Source organism: Physeter macrocephalus, chromosome 13 (genome assembly GCF_002837175.3).
Source record: "Physeter macrocephalus isolate SW-GA chromosome 13, ASM283717v5, whole genome shotgun sequence".
In the NCBI taxonomy this organism is placed as follows: Eukaryota; Metazoa; Chordata; class Mammalia; order Artiodactyla; family Physeteridae; genus Physeter; species Physeter macrocephalus.
Genome location: NC_041226.1, coordinates 83236117 through 83246103, shown reverse-complemented (window position 1 = coordinate 83246103; position 9987 = coordinate 83236117). Strand labels below are relative to the sequence as shown.

General features: G+C 67.7%; 1 protein-coding gene across 2 annotated transcripts; it reads right to left on the bottom strand.

Moving 5' to 3' along the window:
* Positions 1 to 1875: 1875 nt before the first annotated feature.
* Positions 1876 to 9794, bottom strand: LHX3 (LIM homeobox 3). 2 transcript variants are annotated; one of them, XM_024126438.2, is made up of 6 exons: positions 9707 to 9794; positions 5267 to 5438; positions 4512 to 4714; positions 3724 to 3875; positions 3453 to 3624; positions 1876 to 2686 (listed from the first exon to the last, which is right to left on the bottom strand). In XM_024126438.2, exons 1-6 carry the CDS (start codon positions 9792 to 9794, stop codon positions 2268 to 2270), a joined length of 1206 nt encoding a protein of 401 aa, XP_023982206.1. In that variant the 3' UTR covers positions 1876 to 2267. The 2 variants fall into 2 exon arrangements, with proteins under 2 accessions (XP_023982206.1, XP_023982205.1); XM_024126437.2 differs by lacking the exon at positions 9707 to 9794 and adding an exon at positions 7627 to 7720.
* Between the last annotated feature and the right edge of the window lie 193 nt (positions 9795 to 9987).

The following is a 9987-nucleotide window of genomic DNA, read 5'->3' as shown; positions in this document are numbered from 1 at the left end:
CCCCGAATGTTCTCCTGAGGGCCGCCCCCATTTCTTGACCCTGGCATGCCGCTGACCCCTTAGATACCCAGGGCCCAGGTGTGCCTGGAGCTGCCAGCGACATCCCTCCTGGTGGGGCCGCGCGCTCTGGGTCCTGGGCAGCAGCAGGTGTGGTGAGGGAGCTGCCCCTGCCAGGGCCAGTGGGAGTGGGGGTGACTTGACCAAAGCCCCCTGGGCTGCCTGGCCAAGGGGACATCTGGGGAGCTCCCCCTCCTCCTGTCCCACACAGGGGACCCTCAGCCTATCCCGCATCCTCTGCTCTGATCTGGTGCCCAGCTCCCCCCCCCCAAACTAGGGGCCTGTTCACCCACCCAACTCAGTGCCCTGTTGGCCAGTGAAGGACACAAGAGCCAGGCCTCTGCCCTCGGGCAAGGTTGGGGGGGCCCCAAATCCACTAACTCTCCTCTTATGTCTCCCCTCGGACTAGGGGCCTGTTCACCCACCCAACTCAGTGCCCTGTTGGCCAGTGAAGGACACAAGAGCCAGGCCTCTGCCCTCGGGCAAGGTTGGGGGGGCCCCAAATCCACTAACTCTCCTCTTATGTCTCCCCTCGGAGGGGGCGGTCACCACTGTCTCCACAGGAGGAAAGCAGGGCTCAGAGGGGGCGGGTCACTTGCCCAGGGTCACACAGAGAGTTAGCAGATGGCTGGGACTGGAATCCAGGTTGGAGAGACCCCCCGTGACCACGTTCCTTGACTCTCCGGACTGGTTGACTCCGGCAGTGCCCCTCCGCCTGCTGAGGCCAGCTCCCAGCCGTGAGCAGTTCTGCTTGGTCGTGTCACCTGGCCACCCCAGCACCGGCCTCTCCCAGGGAGAGAGCGGGAAGGCCCAGCCCCTCCAGCCATGGTTGGCCGTCTGTTCTCTCACGTCTTCCGGTGCTCAGAAGCCTGGCTGAGATCCAGGGACAAAGGGGCCCTAGTTCACACCAGGTGCCATCCCTGGCAAGGAGCCAACAACTACTCCAACGGGGCTTCCAGCTTTCAAAGAACAGTCCCCCACCCCCAGTGACCCCCTCCGCCTGCACCCCCCAGCATCATTAAAGGTACGGGCTTTCCAACGACTGTTACTGACAAATTTATTGAAGTCTGGGAAAGAACCGATGGTCAGAGAATAAATAAAAGACAGGGGACGGTCACAAAACCAACAGGTAGCCTGGGATGCAGGCTTGAGGAATAACTTGGACTCACACCCAGCCGGCCTTTGTGTCCGCGGCAGGCGGCAGGCAGCAAAGCATCTGGTGAGGGGGGCAGCGCAGGCTCGGAGGAGCCCCTGCTCCAGCCTTCTCCAGCGGGCCGTCCAATCCTCTGGCAGTTGGAGCCCGCGGAGAGGGGGAACTGGGGGCTGTTTGGCAACGGAAATCGGGGGGGGGGGGCTGGGCTTAGCCTGGACGCTGAGAGCCTGGGGGCGGCTGTGACTGGTAGGGAGCTCCTTAGGGGCTTAAAGAGTCCATCTCCCCCTGCCACACCAGGGTAGTGGAGCCCAGAAGAACGGGAATATCTAGAGCCAGATGCCCCAGGGGAGAGGGGTCAGGAGGTTCCTGGGGGAGGTAGGAGTTGGTGGCTGGGAGGCCCCCAGAGGGACCAGGAAGGACACAGGCGTGGCCTCCTGCCTGGCCAGACAGGCCAATCTCTGACCTAAAGGTGGGGGGTGGGACAGGGGGCTACAGAACTCAGACATACGGAGGCTGCAAAATGAAAGCACAATTAGTATGGTTTTTTTTTTAATTTTAGAAATTAAAGCATCTTCCGGCCTGAGGGCTGTGCTGGTCGGGGCAGAGGCCCCGGAGCGGAGCGGAGTGACGGCCTGGCCCTGTGGTGTGTGTGTGTGTGTGTGTGTGTGAGTGTGTGTGAGTGTGTGTGTGTGTGTGTGTGTGACGTTTCCTGTTTGGAAACTGCAGCAAGCACTCAGTTAATGGGTCGATAAAGGGAGAAATCTGCTTACAAAACGAGGCTTGCTGAGCGGCCTCCAGGTGGGCTGCCCCCTGTCCGAGGAGGAGCTTCTCAGGGGAGCCTGGAGAGTCCCTCTGACTAGGGGAGGGGCTGCGGGGGGGCACTCCGCAGGAGCGAGCCCTCCCTGAGTCCTCCTCCCGTCCCCCGCCGGTGGCACTGCGTCCCGCAGGGGTCCGGGGCTTTGGGACAGGAGAGCTCAGCTCCAGACCCCCCCAGCCAGGGGCCGCGCTGCTGCCCAGACCCCTCGTGTCCGGTGCTCAGTGGGGCCGGGGGTCTCAGTCAGAACTGAGCGTGGTCCACCTCGTCCAGCCAGGAGGCGGGGCTGGCAGGGAAGTCGGGGTAGCCCCCGCTGCTCCCCGTGGAGAGGTCAGAGCTGGGTCCGTTCCCTGCCAGCACCCTCATGGGTGGGGGCCCACCTGGGGCTCCCGAGGGCACGAGCCCCAAGCCGGCATCCGGGTACACCAAGCTGGAGAGGAGGGGCTGGGGGCCAGGGAGGCTCTGCAGGGCAGCAGGCGATGGGGGGACGCCGTAGGGGCTGCCGGGGCGCAGCTCTCGGTACTGCTCCGGGCCGGCCAGGCCTCCGTGCTCCAGCGGGAAGCTGCCTGGGGCCCCCGAGGGCCGGCCCAAGGCTGGGGCAGGCTCTCCCAGGCTGCCGTAGAGGCCGTTGGCAGGGCCCATTTCGACCATGGCTGGCTCATCTGTAGTGGAAGCAGAGGGCACTGCTCGGTGCCCACCCTCTGCCACCTCTGGCCCCGCTCAGTGCCCCCTGCAGGGGTGCCCTGCCCCACGTCACACGACAGGTCAGCCCAAGTCTCTCACCCCCTCCAGCCCTGAGTTTGTTCAGCTCGATCCCACCTGATGCCTAAGGAATGGTGGGCTCCCCTGGGGGGATCAGGGCCAGGAAGAGTCCAGTCAGCGCCCAGGGTTCCAGTACGACCCCACGGTTGCCCAATCATGCAGACAAGTTAAGTCCCAGAGAGGCTAGGTGAGGGGCTTAAGGTCACGAGTGCTGTCAAAGCGCCTCTTAAACAAACTTTCTGAGGATGGACATTAAGGGGTGGGGCGTCTTCCTGGTTTGGGAGGAGATAATCGGGTTCCAGAGAGGACCCTCCCCCAACTCCAAGCAGCTCGGACTTCTCATCACCCGCAAATTGTGCTGCCACCTTCCTAAAAATCACTGCAAGTGCCGGGGGGCAAAGAGGCCGTCCACACCTTCCCACCAGGACAGCCTGCTGCGGGACAGGCCCTCGGGTCACAGGGGTTCCGTCCCCCTCCAGAGGAAGAGCAGTGGTCCTTAGTGGCCGAACCACAGGGCTTGGGGATGGGGCACCAGGGTCTATAAGCGAGTGTTTTGCACGCGAGGCTAAAGAGGCCGGGACCTAGGACGGTCACAGCCCCAGGCTCCCCGCGGTCAATCAACCCAGTGCTCTTCCCCGTTCGGGCTGCCGCCCGCGCCCGCCGTACCGGTGAAGGAGACCTCGGCGTCGCTGTCCTGCCCCTCTTCCTGGACGCTGTCCTTGTCCGACTTGGAGCCGCCGCGGGCGCGCTTCATGTTGCGGAAATACTGGCCCCAGCGCTGCCTGCCCGCGTCCTTCTTGAGCCTCTTTTCCTTGGCCCGGCGGTTCTGGAACCACACCTGGGGGCGGGGGCGGGTGAGCGGCCGGCGCCCCGGGACCCGGGGCGGCCCCTGTCGGCCAGCGGCTCGCGGGGCGGGCGGGGGCGCCGGGGCACTGACCTGCACGACGCGCATGTCCAGGCCGGTCTCGGAGGAGAGCTGCTCGCGCACGTGGCGCGCGGGCTTCGGCGACGTGTTGTAGGCGCTCTTCAGCGTCTCCAGCTGCTTGGCCGTGATGGTGGTGCGCGGCCGCTTGGCCGTGGCCTCGGCCTCTGCACCGCGGGGAGCCGTGAGCCTGGGCCCGCTCCTCCAGCTGCCCGGCGGTGCCACCCGCTCCGGGCGCGCGGACGTCGGGGCCACTGGGGCCGCCGCCGCGCCAGCCCGTCTCGGCCGCGGAGGCCGGCGGGTTTCGCGGGACGCGGGGCCGGGACCCCGCGGCCCTGGATCGGGGCGCAGGCGCCTCCAGCCTCGGCCCCTCGCCGACAAGCGCCGCCCCCCCGGCCCCCCACCCCCGGGTTCCTCTTTGTTCCAAGGGTGCGGGCAGGGCCGGATCTCCACGGTCAAGGATTTAGGAAGATAATTCGGACGCGGAAAGTTAACCCGCATAATTCAGACCAACAGCCCTGCGCTCCCAAGGGCGGCGGCCGCTAAGACCCCAGACCCCGGCTTCCCCGCAGCGGGTCCGATACCTGTCCCCCCCCCGCCCCCGCCAACTCCAGCCCCGGGGCCCGGGGCCGGGAAGGCGCTTAGCTTCTCGGCCCGTAGTGAGCGCTTCGCGGAGGACCCCGGAGGGGAGGCTCCCCCGGCGCCCGATCCCCGCTGGCCTTAGCCCCATTCTGCGCGCGAGGAACGGGGAGGGCGGGCCCTGCCCCGGCCGCCCACGGGGCCCATCGCCCCCTCGCACTGACCTCGCTGCTTGGCGGTCTCGTAGTCTGCCTTGCACACGAGCCGGCTGTCCTCCATGAGGTAGAACTCGTCCCCCGTGGCCAGCTGCCGCTTGCACACGACGCAGGCGAAGCAGTGCAGGTGGTACACGAAGTCCTGGGCGCGGCGCACCACCTGCGTGGGCGGAATGCCCAGCTGGCACGCGGCGCACTTGGTCCCGAAGCGCCTGCGGGACGCACAGGGCGCGGCTCAGCGCGGCGGGCGGACGGGAGAGCCGCTAACGCGGCGCCGCCGCGCAGGGCGGCTTCCGGAGGGAGGCTCCCCCCGGGCCCTGGCCCTGGTCGCCTGCCCGGCAGCTCCAGCAGAGCCGCACAGACTGCGCAGAGCCGCACAGCGCTCCCCTGGGCTGGAAGGGGAAGGCGAATCCCGGGAGGCGCCCCATCCCCAGCATTAGGACAAAAACAAGATGAAAATGAAGAGGGAGTGAGTCCGGTAGAGCGCTACAAACTTGGGGCTGTCTTTTCAACGACGGCTTCAATGAGTCACACAGTTAATTACTTTAAAAAATCGCTAATGTGCTATGGCCCAGCTGCCATCGGAGAGGCCCCACAGCGCCCTGCCTGGGGAAAAGGAGGGGTTTGGGGATGGGGGCTTTCGGGGCTCCAGACTTGGCTGTTGTGGGGGTCTGGGGAGTCCCTCAGGGTGGCCCGCTCTCGGCCTCCTTTCCACCGGGCAGACTGCAGCCACCCCTTCCCTCCCAGGCGGCAGCCGGGCTCACTTGAAGAAGTCGTCCTTGCAGTAGACGCTCTCTCCGCGGCTGAAGCAGCGCTCGGCCAGCGGCGTGTGGCAGTCGCTGCACTTGAGGCACTTGCTGTGCCAGTGGCGGTCCAGAGCCTTGAGGATGAAGCGGTCCAGGATGTGCTGGTCGCAGCCGGCACACAGTGGGATCTCTGCAGGCAGAGGAGCCACCAGTGGTCGTGGGCACCGCACAGAGAGGGAGAGGCCTCACCGTCCCCCCCAGCTCCCGGGACGGGGGCTGCCAGGAGACGCCCTTCCCTGCACACCCTCCTCCCCAGCCAGCTTGAGCGGCTGCCTGGCTCCCCACGTTCAGGGAGTGCATATGCCTCTGAAGTCCACAGCCCGGCACACGGTTGAAATTCAGGACAACTGAAACTAGGTTTAGGAACATGCCCGTGAGCAGGAACGCGCCCAGGCCAACCCATTAGGCCAGATACCTTCCACTGCAAAATGCTTCCAGTTCATGAAGGACGCGCGTTGAGCTCACATGAAACCCCCGCCCCAGGGGCTCTCTCAGAGGCTGGGCTGGAAAACGGGTCCTCACCATCACCGGAGGCCAGGCACATGTGGGTCGTGGGGCACCCACCACCCAGGTGCCCTCAGTACTTGCACAATTAAGCAACATGGCGGCTAGGGGCTCCTTGCAGGTGTGGCTGCCTGGCCCCGTGGCCCTGTCTGCAGGCCACCAAAGTAAAAGCTGCTGCCCTCCCCGTCTTTGGGCGGCCGTGAGGGTACTTGTGAGTGGGCTGGACACACGGACGCTCTGTCCTCACGCTCAGACGTGGATGCCTGAGCTCGCAGTAGGCAGTTTGCCCTCCCCACAGAGACACTTGGCTACTGCTCTCCTGGGCCTGCAGGCCTCCAGGGGAACCAGGCTGCGGAAACGCGGGGAGCCACAGGTCCATGAGGGGCTTGGCAGGGTGCTCATGGGGTGAGGACTCCCTGTTACTTTAGAAAAGGTCTCCGGAGGGAAGAGAGCCACGAGCAGGAACTGGAACATACAAAAATATAGCACCACCGCACCACGCTCACCTCACTGAGGGCGGACTCCTCCGGCCCCGGGCTGGCCTGGCGGCGGTGAGAGGGCCGGAGAGGGACCTCCCTCAGCCCCAGGAAACCACGAAGGACGGGGTCCCGCGTCGGGCAAAACCGTAGCCCTGGGTGTGGAGCCTGGGGATCTGCCGCCTGCCCTGGCCCCCCAACCCCGGGCGGCGGTGGCAGGGCGGCCAGGACACCCGACACAGAGCTGGTGGCTGGACAGGCCCGCGAGCGCGGATTCAGCACCGCGGCCCGGACAGCGCCCCGGCCGTGCTACCCGCGGAGCCCGCGTCGGGCAAAAGCCGCCCCCGCCGCGCCCCTCGCGCTCTCGCGAAGCCCTGGCGACCCGGGCCTTACGTTGCATGGCGACTCCGGACTTGGCGGGGTCTCCTGCCCTCCGCGCTGGCGAGGCCCAGCGGAGCCTGGCGCCCGCCCGCCGATCCCCGCCGGCTCTCCTGAGCCGTTTCGCCCGGAGCCCGCACCCCTCCCTTGCTCTCTCTCCGCCCTCCCGCCCCTTCCTCCCAGCACCTGTGGCCACCCCTCCCAGGAACCTTCGGGAAATAAATAAATAAGTCGGCAGGAGACGGATGAGACCCCACAGCCTGGATGTAACGCCTTTCCCACCTGCTCCATCCCTGCGGCTCCCCACCCCTCCAGAGCCACCTCCATCTCCATCCTGTGGGTCCCGCCTGCTTGGAAGCCCGCGGAGAACCGTATCCCAGTTCACAGGAAGCCAAGGCGCTGGGGGCGAGACTGGTGCCACCGGGAAGTTGGGGGCTTTCCTGTAGGAGGACCAGCCCCGAGTGGGCCAACAGGGCGGGTGCACGTGAGTGCAGACACCGAGACCCCAGCTAGGCGTGTTCTACGGCCGGGGTCCAGCTCCACGCGGGCCCTTGCGTTTGACTCTCTTCCCCTGGAAAGTGTGTAGGGTCTGGGCGCAGGCGGCCTTCCTGCAGATCCTCCTACCCCGTCGCCACTGGGTCTCACGTCTGCTCTCTGTGCGCTCGCCCGGTTAGGGCGACTCTTTCCTGAACCGGTCGGTCCTGGGACCCGGAGGCCCCCCACCTCCCCAGCCGGGGCGCCACGACCCAGCACCCGACGACACAGCTCCGGGGGCCCAGAGGCAGCCTCGCTGCTGGGACGCCCAGGCAGGGGCGTGCTGTGCCGGGGACCTGGCACCTACTCCTGCCGGCGCTCCCTGGCTCCCGCCGCCTCCGCGGCCAGGCCGGGAAGGGAGCGAGGGCCTCTGGGTGCCCACGGGGTCCGCCCTCCCGGGTGCAGCCGCTCGGCCCGGGCACCCACCTCGGCGCAGGTCTTCCCTGCGCGCCAGCAGCGCCAGCAGCAGGTCGCCGCCCGCCGACTCCCGGCCCGGGACCAGCTCCCCGCGCGCCTCCATGGGTTCCCGCCGCCCGGCGCCGCGGCTCTCCGCCCTGAACTTCCCAGGGGCCCGGCCAGACCACGGCCTCAAAGGCCCCGGGCCGGCGTCTCAGCGACTCCCGGCGCTGCTGGGCGCTGCGCCCGCGGGCCGCCCAGGGGCCCGGAGGCTCGGGCCGCGGGGAGGCGGAGCGGCGGGGGGCGGGGCCGCGGCGCGGGGCGGGGCGGGGCCGGGGTCGCCGAGACGCGCCAGTGGCGTCCGCGGACTCCGCGCGCCTTTGCGCGGAGAGCCGCTGTGCCCAGACGCCACCCCGAGTGCCCGGCCCGAGGGTGGGACGCTCAGGGGAGGAGCCGGGCCGGGGCTGCCCGAGGGCGCTCGACCGGGCCCGGCAGCTTCCTGCCCCGGCGCCGGCTCAGGGCTGAGGCCTGGGGCTCGGGCGCGAAAGCCCGCGGGTAGCCTGGGCGTCAGGGAGGGAGCCGGGTCCTCCGCCGCTCAGGCTCGGACTTGAGAGGCTACGTAGGAGCTGGGAGGCTTGGTCACAATGTCTGGTCGCACGAGCGCGGCCCAACACCCAGGGAGGGTGAGTGTGGCGCCCAAGAGGGCTCACAGCGAAGCCACCAGGAGCTGGACCCAACCTCAGGCCTTCCCGCTCTGAGCAGCTTCTGGGCCCACCCTTGGAACTGCAGCCCACAGTGGGCGCAGAGAAGCTGGGTGAGTCTCCGGAGGGAAACCCAGGGTCCTCGGCTCAGACTCCAGGATGCAGCCAAGACTCCAGGTCAGGAGGGATGGAGCTGGGAAAGCCGGGATCCACTCTCACTTCCCTCCACCCGCCAGCACCCCTGCTATAGCACAGGAGGAAGCCCCCGTGCCCGATTTTCCCACACCCTGCCCCCAGTCCAAACAGGTGAGCTTGCAGGAACCCACCATCCTCGCAGGTAGAGACGCACCTACCCCAGAGGGCACAGGCCAGGCCACCCCCTGCAGCCACCCACAGTCAGCACACAGCCGTGTGGGCCCCTGGCAGCGCAGGGCATGACCCCCAGGAAGCACTGGGGGACCAGAGGTGGACGCCACCCTCCAAGAGGCTCCACCTGGGAGTCCCGCAGTAATGCCCCATTCTCACCCTGCCTCCACCTGGCCTCCAGTGGCCTGGTCTGTACACTTTAATTTGGAGGCCGGCCTGGAAGGACCTGGGCAGGAAAAGCACAGCTCCTCTTAGCTCTGAGCGGACCCCACGTCTCAGTTTGAGCAAAGCCCCATGCAGCCAGCGCCTGCCCCTTCACTCTGTGCTACGTTTGTTCCCCGGGACAGAGTAAGAGCGTGCAAGCTGGGGAGCTGAGCGGGTGCTGGGTGCGCTGGGGTGTCGGCCGTTGAGTGTCAGCTGCTGCAGAGGCCTGCCTGAGAGGAGCCATGTGTGGTCCGACTGGGGAAGGGGCGGGCGGGCCCATGCGCTTGGCATCTGGCCGGCTGGCCAACAATGCCTCCATTATTTCCCAACGTCCTTGCGATCGAATGGCCCTTGGGGAGGGCGCTTTAGGCAGTGGGCCGACCCAGGGGTCTCGGTGCTGCGCAGTTGGGCCGGCTGGCGAGGCGCGGCTGGGCTGTGTGTGGGAGCTGAGACGCGTGGGGTCTCTGGATTTACTCGGCGGCCCTTTCTCTGCCCGTCCCCTCCCCACGAGAAATGCCTGTGAGGAGGTCCCTTCTGTTCTTGGGGCACTCCGCAAAAGGCCACGGACACGAGAGCGCAGGTCCAGGCCTCCCGAACTATCGCAGGGAGCTCCAGGCCCTCTGCCCACTCAGGGCTCTGCCGGCTCCCCTCCCCTCCCCTCCCCCCGTTCCCGTCTCATGTCCCGCCAGAGGTCTCCCCGACTCCTGCCCTCCCTGCCCTTGGTGTGCTGCACCCATTCCTTCCCGCTGTCCCTCTGTTTGCCTCTGCCGGCCCTGCTGCATTTCCCCTCTGGCTCTTCCTGCCCAGGCTGGAGGCTGCGGGGCAGGCGGGGCTCTTACCCCGAGTCCCGCTGAAGGTGCAGAGAGCGGCGGCTGCGGGGGCCCCGGGCCGATCTCGGTCGCCCTCGAGATCCGTTTCCAGCAGCATCGCGGCCGCGGGGCCAGGCCGGGCCCAAGTGGTGCGGGCAGCGCTCCTTCCTCCTCCTCTGCGACCCCCGCCCCCGGGGAGGGTTCGGCCCTCCCCGCGTCCCTGTGCGCGCAGCGCGGCCGGACGCGGGAGCCTCCGGGCCGGGCGCTGTCCGCGGTGCTGAAGGAGGCGCGCGGCCGCCCCCCTTCCCCGA

What these genes read in the sequence shown, in the direction of transcription:
- LHX3 (XM_024126437.2), bottom strand. Translation starts at nt 7,720, where the DNA reads ATGGAGGCGCGCGGGGAGCTGGTCCCGGGCCGGGAGTCGGCGGGCGGC. An exon ending in TGGACATGCGCGTCGTGCAG is followed by an intron (nt 3,625 to 3,723) that starts GTCAGTGCCCCG and finishes CCCCGCCCCCAG; the next exon opens with GTGTGGTTCCAGAACCGCCG. An exon ending in CGCCGAGGTCTCCTTCACCG is followed by an intron (nt 2,687 to 3,452) that starts GTACGGCGGGCG and finishes CTTCCACTACAG; the next exon opens with ATGAGCCAGCCATGGTCGAA.